Source organism: Echeneis naucrates, chromosome 5 (assembly GCF_900963305.1).
Source record: "Echeneis naucrates chromosome 5, fEcheNa1.1, whole genome shotgun sequence".
In the NCBI taxonomy this organism is placed as follows: domain Eukaryota; kingdom Metazoa; phylum Chordata; class Actinopteri; order Carangiformes; family Echeneidae; genus Echeneis; species Echeneis naucrates.
This window is the reverse complement of record NC_042515.1, coordinates 10,108,881-10,122,256: the sequence shown is the minus strand read 5'-3', so window position 1 is coordinate 10,122,256 and position 13,376 is coordinate 10,108,881. Positions and strand designations below refer to the sequence as shown.

Sequence of the window (13,376 nt, the reverse complement as noted above, 5' to 3'; positions counted from 1 at the left end):
GCTAACTTTATAAGGAGCTTCCTGTCAGTAATGACATCACAGACAGGGCAGGGAGGGGAGGGGGGCTGAAGTGGGAGGAGAGACAGTTTGGACATGAAGCTTATTTATCCTGCTGAGCTCTTTGGTGGAACATGGGGGAAAGAGTTATTGAGTGATTCAGCGCCCTAACACAGAACCACTCACTCACCCATAATTCACCTAATTTAGATTTCCTTTACATTTTGATTCCACTTCCAAAATGCCACCTTTATCCTGTAACACCTGCAACACCTGTTACTTGCTTGTCAATTGAAAACGATCTTGGTAACTGTAACTGTAAGTGTCACCGTGGAAAACATTCGCCCTTTCCTTCTGCTGTTCACAACTGGCTGGGAAGAATCCCAAAAATGTGCCTGAAATTATAAAGGGGGATTAGCAAGAGCTTGGACCATGCAGGGGCCAAAAATGTAATGATAAGCCCTTTGGGTAAGGAGGAGGGGCCTGTGTCCAAGCTGTAAAGGATTTACAAACTCAGGCACAAGTATGCACTGTTCTCCCTCCACACACACACACACACACACACACACACACACACACACACACACACACACATATATGTCAGTTGGTTGTAGCCATTGTATTGCAGTGTTTAGTTAGTGTGCATGTCACCATTGGGTTTGTTTATCCTAGTTAGGTTAGGTGATAGTTTATGCAACTGTACTTAAGGTCAAGTAGACTAATTGACAAGAAATAGAGCGCGTGAGAAATTGCACGTACCAACTTATATTTATGTGACAATAAAAAAAAAAAAACTACACATATGAAATGTGTAGTCTTTATTCTGTTTCAGTGTCTCAGGGAAACAGATCAACCTCAGCAAGAAGAATATGCATTTTTAGATAAACAAGAAACTACGTAGCTTTGGCTCCATTCAGCTGTAGAGGGTTTATGGTTGTCTGTATTATCTACTCCAGAGCCATCCCTATCACTGGCTCTGTCTATCTGCACATTTGTGCACTTTATTTTTCACTGCTTGTTGCTCCTGAAACCACACAGCAGACCCCCCCCCCCCGATAGACCTTAAAAGGGAAGCGTTCATGAAGTTTAATCTTTCAAAAGGATGACTTGCCAACTTCAAACGATAGGAAACGTGTACGTCCCGCACAGATCCACATTGTGTCCTGCTGTAAAAGGAGCCTGCGCCTTTAAGGGCAAGTGCGCTCAGGGCGGAGCCTCGGCGCGTCTCTCGTGCAGCGAAGCTTATAAAACATGGCTCACTACAACAGCACACTTAGCGCAAAGTGTCACATTATAGCCGGAGCGCCACCGAAGCCGCTGGCGCCCTGATCCCGATACAATAAGGACCTGAAGATCACAGGCTCGGCCCCCCCCCCACCCCCTCGCCCCCTCCCCCACCCAGCAGCCCCGTCTTACCAAAGAGGAGTCTGGGGGGGTCAATCGGCGGCGGAGAGCTGCGGAGTTGGTGAGGTGAGTTCAGAAAGTGTTCATTTGAAATGTCCACCGCTGTGTGAGCCTCAGTCCTGTCTGTTGCTTTGTGTGTTGGCCGCTTACTGATGCAAATTCAGGCCCCACTGAGATGATTCTCATGTTTTATGTCCTGCTTTCGTGTTTTCACTGACATAGCAAACCATTTATAGATCAATCCGCCAAAAAGCACAGACAACTGCCACAGGTGAGTCAACGTAGACTAAGTATGTGTGTCATAATTATAATAATAATTCTAATAATGATGATAAATTTAGGCTAAAATGATGGAGGGGGTCTCTTGCTGGTATTGATTGCAAACCAGTAAGCTGCTCTGACTCTTATTAAATCGTCTGCAGTATGAATTTGATGATGATTTGTTTTTCCGCTAACACTAAAGGGGAAATAATAATTCATCCCCCTTTCATCATTGGCTGGCCTTGCGAGATAGCTGACTTATGTGTTGTGGCGTGAGTCACCTGCCTGCTAGAGGGCTTTTTACCATTATTATCTCAATCCGGTAAAGTGAGGGGGTGTGCGCGCTGTTTGCTTGCCGCACAGGTAGAGCGGGTATGGTTGCTCGGAAACCGCTGCAGGGGTGTCAGGAGCGGGGTGTGAACTGCTGTCAGGTCCTGTGCGGCCTATCTGCTCATGTTTTACATCATCACTGCCAAGCCGAGCAGAACTCCACCTTTGCCAGCCAGTGTCTTCTCTCACACACACACACACACACACACACACACACACACACGGGCCATGTCCACATGTATCAACAGAGAGGAAAAGAGTGAAGTTGTGAACCAAGGAGTGGGGGGAAAAATAAAAAAGAAAGAAGGGGATTGGGTAAATGATCAGACACCCCCCCTCCCTTAAGTGGGTTAATGCTCTTCATGATTCTGGATCATTTGTTTAATCCTGTTGCCTGTGATTGTGCCGATGGTGAACTGCCACGATGAACTCTTTGCACCTGTTGCAAGAGGAAGCACAGGCCTCTGGGGGTTCATTATCAAGGATCATGTTGCTTCCCGTCCCTCCCGAACCGAGTCGGCGGCCCTGGGCAGGGGGATGGCATGCCCTGTTGGGCATTTTGGCTCAGGCTGATGCTCCCAAGCTTCCTGTTGTTTTAGAGCTTTGTGTCTCACCAGCTGTCAGGCCAGCACACAAATATGGCTCATAGGAGACCAGGAGAGAAAGGGGGAAGGGTGGAGGGGGGGGAGGGAGAAGGGGGGGGGATCATTGTTCTTCTCAGTCATCACTTCCACATTATAAGGAGGACAGCATGTCTCCGGGTGTGCACGAACCTCATTTGTGGTCTCCAGCAGAGATAACCACCAGGGTTATGGATGCACCTGTTTTCCTGCATTCTATTGCTAAGACTACTGCTGTTGCACCGAAGTCATGAGGCGACTTGCGTCAACAACGCGCGGCTGGTGTCACAGTGATCTCAGACACGGTGTAGACAAATTTCTCCAGAGCCTGTGACTGATGCAACAGTTAAATCCACAACGAGGCAAACAAACAAAACAAATCCGTTTGTTTCCAATTCCAGTGTATTGCTAACCCCACAATTATCAGTGTGCTGCCCAGTTCTCCACTCTCTGAATATTGTAGACATTGCTTTCCCAGCCCTGACATACTTGACATGACACGAGCATCCAGGCCATTTGACATGAGACGTTCTTGCAACATCAGGTATGAGCCTGGTTAGAGGAGGAGCTCCTCCTTTCATTATTCAGGGAAAGTAAGATTTCAGCAGCAAGCCACGGCCTGGCCAATTGAATTTTTTTAAAACCTATTATTAAATAGAGACACAGTCTATAGGAATACCATCACAACCTGAGTTTACCTGTGTATAGAAACAAGTTGTCAAATTGTTTTGTTCGAGATTCTTATCCCAGTCCAAGTAAAATACTCTGACCCCCAGGGGTTTAAGACACCAATGTCCAAAAGTCCTGTTTAGTTGCGCTTGTGTCCTTCCTTTCTTTTTTGTCTCTTTTGTTGTTGTTTTGATTGTGCTGCCACATGTGCTGTTTCTCTTCCAACCTCCTTTCACCAACACTCTTGGTTTTGTCACAGGCAGACCACAAACAGGAGCAGCCAGCCGGACGTTCTGAGTGTTTCCTGGCTTTGATGCGACCCGAGTTTGCCTGGAGCATGTCCACAGTGGGCCTGACTGCCCAGGAGATCACTTTTCCCATAGAAAACCCCTTCCTGCGGGGCAGCTACTGCCACAGCATGGCTGGATCCAAACCCTCTTGGAACTATCGCCATGAGCTGGACAAGTAAGTGTCAGGGTGTCGGGACTTGTAGTTTGTTAAGGAGCGTTTCTCCTTCATTATTTCTTTAATCTACATGACTTAATGAAGTCTTCAGATATCCAGGTGGTTCAGATATATCTGGCATTCTTTAGGAATAATAACAATCTTGTTTTTCTTATGTACAACTATATTTACCAAAGATTGAATTTGTCTCCTTAAACAGCCCATACTTCAGTATGGACACCGCACACACAGATCACAGCTCTCGAGCCCAACAAAAGGGGCCACCACCGCCATCTCTAAATTACGAGAGTAAGTGCATCGTCCGTCATGTTGACATTACGACTCTTCCGAAATACATACAAATACTGTCCTGCATGTTCTCAGCCTTTTCATTATCTCCTCCATAACAGATATTCTAGTGATTTCCTAGAGAACGTGAAACTTGAGTGGACAGGACTCAATTTAAGTGGAGCTAATACCATTAATGTGATGGTCCTTTTTTTTTTTTTTTTTTTTTTTTTTTTTTCCAAATTTCTTCTATGACAGGGCATAAACACAGTCCCAACACACAGAGATTACCTCCAAAGAAATCCCGGCCCTCCCACCTCTCCCTGTCCTGTAGTGCTGAGACCTCCTGTCCAAGTCCTGCTGATGACGACCAGGTGGTCCCCTCATTCCAGAGACTCTCAGTGTACGAGTGTAGCAGCCCACCACAGACACCTGGCAGATGCTCAAAGCCTCTGCCCCCCATCCCTCCACAGACTGACATCTCCCCTGAGCAAGCTATGGACAATGAGGTAGAGTTTTTCACAAGTTCAGATGACAGCTGCTGTCTGGTATCTGATCATTATCCCAAATCGTCTCCTTTTCGATATGGAGTCCTCGGGCGAAGGAGCTTCAGAGATTGTGGGCAAATTAATTATGCTTACTATGATGGTTCAATAGGACCACAAAGCCCGAGGCAGCCTCAGCAGCATCATCAGACTCCACTTCCTCAGGAAATGAGGGAACAATATAAGCAGCAGGAGCAGGAACCGCCTGAGCCAGCGGTCTGTCCGAGACAGCAGGACAAGGCACAGAGGAGGCTACGACGTTCTCACTCTGGCCCAGCTGGATCCTTTAACAAACCGTCACTGTTGCGTCTCACTTGCCACAAACGCCACACAAACAGTATGGATAAGCCAGAGGTGCCACCTCCCATCCCTCCTCGAACAATCAAGACTGGAGACTACCGCCGCTGGTCAGCAGAGGTCTCATCTGGGGCTTATAGTGATGAGGACAAACCACCCAAGGTGCCCCCAAGGGACCCTTTGTCTAGAGGCAGCTCCCGCACCCCCAGCCCAAAGAGCCTCCCATCATACATTAACGGAGTGATGCCCCCCACCCAAAGCTTTGCACCAGATCCTAAGTATGTAAGCTGTCGAGGTTTACAGAGACAGAACAGCGAGGGCTCACCCTGCATCCTTCCTGTCATGGAGAATGGCAAGAAGGCCAGCACCACACATTACTATCTCCTGCCTGAGCGGCCAGCTTTCATGAACTCGCCCTGTGTGGAGAAACTCTTTCGGGTCATGGACAGTCCTGCAGCTCGCAATACAAATGTGTCAGACTCTGACTGGGACTGCCACACCAGGCGGAAAGCGCATGTAGATTTAGTTTGAGAAGTAGTGGAAGTAGCAGAGGACTTAACTGTACATGAGCAAAAGCCACTTGAAAAAATGGTGAAACACGACACTAACAACCCTCAAACTGCTGCTTTTAATTTTTTTTATTTTTATTATTATTATTATTTTTTTTTTATTTTTATTAATCCCTTATGTATTCTGATCACACATGGTATGTGCGCACTGTATTCAGTTACTGGTAATGTTGGAATAGCTATGTGAGATAGTCAGCATATAAAACGTATCTCCGACTATAGATTGTGAGTGAAATTCAACATTGTAGAGCTTATTTTTGATATGATTTTTATTTCATGACAGTCAATATTGTGCTGCTTTTGCTGATGATGTGGTACAATCACAAGGTACAAGCTGGGCCTGTACCTCATCTGCTCAGTATTCTGTGTCTGTAAGGTTGAAACAGTTGTTTTTTTTTTTTTTTTTTTGTGTGTGTGAGATGCAGTGGGGCTTTTTGACGCTGCTTTTATGTCTCACAGGGGACAGAAGGTCAGTAATGTAACCATTCATTGCTAAATATATGAAGTGTAAACCCATGGGCAATTCAATGTTAACAAAATGAAGGATTATAGTGCACAAATATCCATTCTGTTTGCTATTACATATCCACTGATATGGTTCCCTTGCCTTGGTGAGGTTACTCTAGCCACTGTATCTGTGTGAATTTGTGTTTCCCACGTGGCATGTTGTCATGGTACATATTGTACTAAGAGGTGGGTTACATTACTGGTAGCCATGCATGTTTCCATTGGAATGTCAAGGGCAGCTTATATCATGTAGTTGTCTGTTGATGAGTGTTTGTATGTATGTATGTGCGTGGATGTGTTTGTGCATACGTGCATGTGAACAGCAGTTGTGAAAGTATTCTGGTGATATTTTATAGAACAATTTCCTGCAGTCATGGAGAAAACAAAACATACAGGTTACTGTGCTCTGGTTGTGTGCAGTGACGCAGTGACCTGTTGAATGTTCAGTGACTGTATGATATTCTTACTCAAATTCTGTCAGTTGGAGGAGCTTATTTTTGGTCATTGCTTGGAATGAATTTGCATCTACCTCCCTACATAAAAACCCTATATTTCATGTACTCCCCATTTAAATTATGTCCAAAGGGAATATCTGAAATTGTAATCTATATAAAACGTGAGCTAACCAGCTCTATTGATGCTTTAAATCCCTTCAGTTTAGTGTAACACAAATTCCATATACGCAAACAGATATTTTGAATCAGGCAGATCTTAGATCGTGGAGATGTGAGGCTAACTCGGTAAGACAGACACATTACAAAGACAGTGCAGGGTTTACCTACCTGACACAGACTTTCCTGTTCTGCTCATGCATTCCTGCTTTACATGATTGCAGTGGGTGTGGTCTTTGAGACTGGCTGCTGGCAGCTAAGAAAAAATATGAATTTTATTGTTATAGGTTATTCAAGAGGCATCCAGATGAAATGGTAAATGTAGCATCTGTATTGAAGTAACCCTGGCTATCAAACACTGTTTTCAGTTTGGGAAGCAGATAACTGCTAAGGTCAAACGGTCATTGAAGTATGCTTTTTCTCTCCCTCCTGCTCACAGAACCTTGCAAACACAATGTTGCTTTTGACTTAAATGTTAAAAATTGTTTACATTGTACAGTGATACTATTTAATCTTAAGGTATTCATATGTCTTATTAGAAATAATAAAACTGAATGAAGACGAGAGATAACTTTTCTGCTGTGGTGAAGACATGCACTGGGAGAGTTCAGTATGCTGTGTATAGTATTTAACAGTTGTATTTGTTGCTATGAATAGTTTATGAGCATATAGTCTTTAAAAAGAAAGCAGAATAAAATGACTTATTTATGAGTTTGCTTCACTCTATTTCTTGAATTTGACAGGAGTGAACTCTCAATTCAGCTGTCTGGCCTGTTTTATCACCCACACACCCTCATGCTGTGCCTTATTGTGACTGGCCTGTATCCAGAGAGGGAAGAGTGACTTACAATGGTCCGACTGACGAACGTACAGTATATTGCCTTCCTCTTCCTGGTTAAGCTCAGTCTCCTGCATGACTGCTTGGTGACAGCTTGTTTCGCGCCCACAGGTTTTTAAGGAACAATGTTGCAAGTGTTCTGATCTTGACTTGAGTCCATGTGGTTGGGCATGGAGCCGAGTGAACCGCACAGCATTGGAGATAAAATAATTACTAAATAAGCTGCAACTGGGCTGCATCACCCTTACCTCCACAGCCAGGCAGTGAGCACTTCTGTAAGTGTGCTTCGCTGATAGCAGTTGATCTTACGTTATTCTCTCAACAGAACAAAAGGCGGCAGTCTGAACTATCAAGGCCACCTGGAAACCCTTTCACCTGGTTGACTAGGCGACAGCGCGGGTGTTGACTATAGCAACTAAAAAAGACAAGCCACTCATTTTAAATACAGTCTGCAAGAAGCAAGACATCAGATTAATGGACACAGTGTGTAGTTTGGGAAAAGTTTTTGAACAGATTAAAAAGCAAAACTCATGAATGCACTGAAAGGAATCACAGTGCTGTAGGCAAGAACTTGCTTAGGCTCCACTTTGATTTGCATGACTTTTGACTGGACTTAAACATTTCCTCACATTTGGCAGAGTTGTGTGTGTTGTTTTTTTATTTTTTTTATTTATTTATTTATTTTTTTGGACATTATTTAATTCCTAATGTATTTTGACCTGCTTTGCTCTCATTCAGGCATCAAGATTGTAATGATTGATGGATGAACAAGTGGGGCAAACCCATAAGAATCATCACAGTAATTATGATTATTTCCTTATGAATGCTGACATGCCTGCAGTGCCACATCCATCAGATGTTATAACCCTAAGCTTTGGTTAATTTAACCTAATAATGATTATCAAGAAGGAGCAACAGCTGGACTCTAACCAAACTAATCAGGCACATTGCATTTAATTCTGCTACAAAATTAGGAAGAGCAAAGAGTTATGAAGAATAATAAAAATAATTCACAGTTTCAGATGTGATTTTTAACACGAAAGGATCTCACGCTGAAGTCTAGAACTTGAATTCGAACATCAAGCGTCTGCTGTTGTATGTACACAGCAAATAATTAGGCATTAATTGGTTGAATAGAACTACATTTTATTCAGCAGTAAACAAAGCCACATATCTATATAGACTGTGAATCGATATCTAGATTCTAAAACAGTCGAACTCAATAAGCTTACAGTTAATACACACAATCTATTTTACACTAACTGTTTAATAAGGTATTTGAAGTTAGGCTATATACCAACAAATAATGAAACATTGGTTTGAGCCAGGAAAATCCTTTGCACAATTGAAACTGGAAAACATATTCATATCAAATGCTCATAACTATGATAAAGGTCCAGAATATTCAACAAACTACTATTTTTACATGTTCATCTTCTGCTGCAGGCTGAGGAACTTATTGAATGATGTCTTATTTACGATAAACGTGTTGTGCTTGTAAGTGCAGTAAAACTTCTTATAGTAAAAAAAAAATAAATAAAAATCCAACTTGTTCTGTAATATTTTAAAGAAGGAAGGCAATTAAAACTTATATATTTTTAGTTTTTTTTTTTTTTGCAAGCTATTGGTTTTGTTAAACCTTTCTTATCATTTGCTGCGAGGGGCAGACATAGCTGTGAATATTTAACTCAGGCTGAAGTGCTGCTGGTTAAATTTTACTCAGGTAAGAATAGCTGTGTAGAAAATACAGAGGACTTCGTTTGATGAAGGTAAAGAAATTGTTCAAGACTGTGTCATATGTCTTTGGCCAGTAGTTGGAGACAAAACCCAGGCATAAGTCATAACACAACGTTGGTAACCTCTGTATTTATATTGAGGATCTCTAGCTGAGGCATTTTGAGGCCCTTTCAAACAGATCTCACAGATGCCAGTATGACACTTACTCAGACTGGCAAGAAAAAAAAAAAACATTGCAAGTGTACTGATAAGCTTTTATTTCCTGGTGCTACAAGGACACAGATCCAGTTCTGCAACAGAATCATGCTTGTCAAGTTAAAACCATGACATCATCATATCATCCTTATTCATCTTAAGACCATAACATATTTATTAAACCAGCCTGGCCCCTCTTTCCACTGGGCATATTCATAAGGCAATGCATGTGTGCCATCTAGTGACATAATAGTGTAATGGTTTTGAAAAACACCCACCCGCAGTCACTAGCTGAAAATGTCGAGTATACTGAGTTTACAGTTGTGGTTCGCAAGAGTATGTTTATGTTTGAGCTTTTCTCAGCAAAATGAATGGAAATGTGCACGTAGGCATCCCTGTGGCTTTAACTCACTCCTCAGAATGGCCAGATTGATTTCAAATGGCACAAATTGAATGAATACATTCCTAAGATAAAAACCTGCTATTTCTTTCTTTTCTATAGTCTAATCCTGTTGCATTGACTATTTTTGAAACTGTATTGTTAATGTTTGAACAAATGATATAATAATGATGGATCACTCACAAGAGATCTGAGCGTAGTTACAGTGAATTTTGGCTTCAGGTCTAAATGAAATTGTATTTGGTCCACATCACACCAGATAGCAGATGCAGTTGTTTTTTTTTACCTTGTGTTTCTCTTCCTGCAGGCAATCACTGCTTGACAGCATTAAAATATTATAAATCACATCTTAACGAGGACAAATTTTATAACTATAAAACAAATTTGTGAAAATAGAAATCTATTGTGTATCATTTATATAAGGGACCAAGAGATAACAGTGGGTTACAGTTAATAAAAAAATATATATATATTGTAGTTAAAACAGTTCCTCAAACTGTAGCTTTTATCTAGGACGGGAGTTCAAAACCTCTGAACGTCTTGCTGTGACCTGAGGACACACAAAAAGGATCACATATCAATGGCAATATTTTAACAATGATTTTGTATTTACCCATTCTTGCATTTCTCTGGGTACAGTGAATACTTTATGGATGTAACATTTGAATAATAAAAAGGAATACCTACGATTGTGTGTCAACACTTTCTAGATGTGGTCTGAAAACCTCGGTTGTGTAAATGCCTGCTGATTCTACGTTGTGATACCCTGGATAAAACAACGCAATTATGTGAAGCTGCATATGTCAGGAGAGATTGAAAGTTTTCAAATTCATTTAACCCAAAAAAACAGACACACCTGTATCAGAGAAATCAAAGAAGTCCTGCTCAAAAAAAGCAGACAGTCTGTTGTCATAAAAGTTGTTTCTTTTCCTTAAATAAAGAGACAGCAGTTAGTTTTACATGCCAGTCTTTATAACCTTGTGATTACAGGCAGTGCTGAGAAAGTTTCCTTTGAAATGTATAATTTACAGATTTGAATTATCCAGTTAAAAATATAATTAGTAACTGCTTTAATTTCTTCATCACTTGTTGGCTAATTTTTGATTAACTTTTCAGTGCCATAAATTTACTGTGTTGGTGCCATGTCATCATTTCCCAACAGTTAAGTTAAGTTAGACCTAAAGACCTAATGAAAACAAAATGCTGAACGATCTCTTTGCCCTGCATTGCCTGCAAATATGTCGGAATGCGGGATACCTGCATGGCCAAAGCAAAAGAATGTATAAATGAATATTATTTAATACTCTACACAATAGAATAAAGGACTAAGATGTAACACTTTGGTAATTAAACATTTTAACTAGTAACTGTGATTTGATTACATATTTCAGGGAGACTGTAACAAGGATGAAAAAAAGAATTACCCCCAAAACCAAAGAAATAAAATTTGTATTTGCATTCACGTGTGACAAAAATCAACAATATATTGAAACTCACCAAATTCCCGTGTATTTCTTTTTGGCAACGATAGCAATAACAATGACAATTATTATCATAAGTGCTCCTCCAAGTGATCCAAACAGAGCTCCGTAGAAGCCTGGACCCCAGCGGAAGAGGTCACATTGCGGGCCATAAAACTGCTTCAGGCTGGACTCAAAGCACCTGAATTAAAGAACCACAAAAGTTCATTATATGGATGAGCTCTATAGTCCAACAAATTTAACATTCATCCAACCAAAAAAACATTCTTTGCCTTACCTACAGATAGGCCCCTTGGAAATGTCATTGAAACATTGTCCATGTTGGTGACAGTAATCTTGGTTTGTTTGGCAGGGTCCAACACACTGCCATTGCCCGTTAATAATTTTTGCAGTGTAATTAGCAAACTGAGAACAATTCACATACGGATTCAAGCCTGTAATATCTGTTTGATAGAAGGGGAAAAAAACAAACCAATGCTTATCTTTCTTTCCAAGTACCATAATATAAATATAAAATGTTTGGACAAATGCTAAATGAAGAAACTGTGACTGAACAAAGCATTAACGTGTCAAAGTTGTATGTTTAGGACTGACAAATAGTGCCCTTACTGTTAATTGTAGGTGGTTGGAAGACAAGTCCATTCAACGTCACGCTGCTGTTATTAAAGGCCTGAGAAATCTTTTTTAGGGTGCTTGTGTCATTCAAGATATCAGTCAACACACCATCAAGCTGAGTGTTGACAAACTCGATTTGTGTTTCATTGTTTTGATAGCTGTACTCTGCCACACTCTCTGCAATGACACTTCCTTTTCTACAGGGAGGCAAAAGAAAGAAATTACCAGAAGAAAATCAATCGAGGCCCTTGATTAAAAAAACAAAACAAAACAAAACAAATACATTTAATGATTTTCTTTTTCCTTAAACTTACGATAACTTCACAATTTCTACGCTTTTGAAGGACTGTGGGTCTGCTTCTCTGAAGATGGCTTGAAGCTTGAATACAGAGCAAAAGCAATTAAATCAGAATTAAAGCAATATATTCTTGCATTTTGGTAATTAACATGAATTATATTAACTAAAACAAATGAACCATCTGCAATTATTTCATGATAATTATGATCTTATGATTTCAACACATCAGCAAGTTCTATTAACATACAAAAATAAAAAATAATTACCTGTTGTTTTAATGTGTTGATGAATTCTAGTGACTCAGGTGAGCTTAAATCGTTAAAAGCTGGCTGAAAATCCATCTGGATTGCCAAAGTCAAATTTGCTTTGCGAACTGGTATTGCTCCAGTATCTACGAAAAAATATGACAGCATTTAACTGACACTGAAATATTTTTACCCGCACAAAGCAAAAGCATTTGCAGGTCAAAACAAAGGTGAAAAATATCAAAGCCATCACATTGAAATGGGATGCAGATGGAATTATACACATATAAAGCATTGAACTTTATAAGACTTTGAACAATGAAAAATAACTTTTGGAGAACCGCACTGCGGGAATCTTACCTAGATGAGGTTTGGTATTATCTTCTCCAAAAGAGCATTCACCTCCAAAAATGAACTCATCACAATGGCAGCTACATATTCCAAGTGTTGTGTTGAACATACAAGTACCCGTTGCACATTGGCAGTCGTCATCTGTACACTGAACAGATGGAGACGGTGACGTTACAGTGATGGGAGTTGTTGTGGTTGATGTTTGGGATACGTTGGTTACGATGGATGTCCAAGTCTGTGATGAGAAAGTTGACATGACTGAAGAAGTTTCTTTGAGGCTAGTTGACATTGTTTCTCTTGTTGTGGTTCCGACACTTGATGACATTATTACTTCAGTTGTGGTTCCTTCACTTGTTGACACAGTTTCTTTGGTTGTCGGTCCTTCACTTGTTGACATGGTTTCTGTTGTTGTGGTTCCTTCACTTGTTGACATGGTTTCTTTGGTTGTCGGTCCTTCACTTGTTGACATGGTTTCTGTTGTTGTGGTTCCTTCACTTGTTGACATTGTTACTTCAGTTGTGGTTCCTTCACTTGTTGACACAGTTTCTTTGGTTGTCGGTCTTTCACTTGTTGACATTGTTTCTCTGGTTGTGGTTCCTTCATTTGTTGACATGGTTTCTTTGGTTGTTGTTGCTTCACTTGTTGACATGGTTTCTGTTGTTGTGGTTCCTTCA

The 13,376-nt window shown here is 40.9% G+C and overlaps 2 protein-coding genes across 3 annotated transcripts; one reads left to right on the top strand and one right to left on the bottom strand.

Annotated features, from left to right (window-relative positions):
- Positions 1-1,295: 1,295 nt before the first annotated feature.
- On the top strand, positions 1,296-7,253 carry errfi1a (ERBB receptor feedback inhibitor 1a). Of its 2 annotated transcripts, none has more exons than XM_029503210.1 (4): positions 1,296-1,467; positions 3,545-3,746; positions 3,946-4,034; positions 4,272-7,253. In XM_029503210.1, exons 2-4 carry the CDS (start codon positions 3,595-3,597, stop codon positions 5,384-5,386), a joined length of 1,356 nt encoding a protein of 451 aa, XP_029359070.1. In that variant the 5' UTR covers positions 1,296-1,467; positions 3,545-3,594; the 3' UTR covers positions 5,387-7,253. The 2 variants fall into 2 exon arrangements, with proteins under 2 accessions (XP_029359070.1, XP_029359069.1); XM_029503209.1 differs by having other exon boundaries at positions 3,541-3,746.
- Positions 7,254-10,221: 2,968 nt separating this feature from the next.
- On the bottom strand, positions 10,222-12,958 carry LOC115044051 (mucin-3B-like). Its single transcript, XM_029502881.1, has 8 exons — positions 12,712-12,958; positions 12,373-12,497; positions 12,123-12,187; positions 11,803-12,005; positions 11,471-11,636; positions 11,210-11,374; positions 10,569-10,642; positions 10,222-10,262 (listed from the first exon to the last, which is right to left on the bottom strand). Exons 1-8 carry the CDS (start codon positions 12,956-12,958, stop codon positions 10,222-10,224), a joined length of 1,086 nt encoding a protein of 361 aa, XP_029358741.1.
- Positions 12,959-13,376: the final 418 nt, after the last annotated feature.

Bases quoted from the DNA above. Each gene is read 5' to 3' on its own strand.
- errfi1a (XM_029503210.1), top strand. From the start codon at position 3,595: ATGCGACCCGAGTTTGCCTGGAGCATGTCCACAGTGGGCCTGACTGCC. The intron at 3,747-3,945 runs GTAAGTGTCAGG...CTCCTTAAACAG, and splicing joins TATCGCCATGAGCTGGACAA to CCCATACTTCAGTATGGACA. The intron at 4,035-4,271 runs GTAAGTGCATCG...CTTCTATGACAG, and splicing joins GCCATCTCTAAATTACGAGA to GGCATAAACACAGTCCCAAC.
- LOC115044051 (XM_029502881.1), bottom strand. From the start codon at position 12,958: ATGTCAACTTTCTCATCACAGACTTGGACATCCATCGTAACCAACGTA. The intron at 11,375-11,470 runs GTAAGGCAAAGA...TCTTTAATTCAG, and splicing joins TCCAAGGGGCCTATCTGTAG to GTGCTTTGAGTCCAGCCTGA. The intron at 10,263-10,568 runs GTGTGTCTGTTT...GTGTGTCCTCAG, and splicing joins CTTTGATTTCTCTGATACAG to GTCACAGCAAGACGTTCAGA.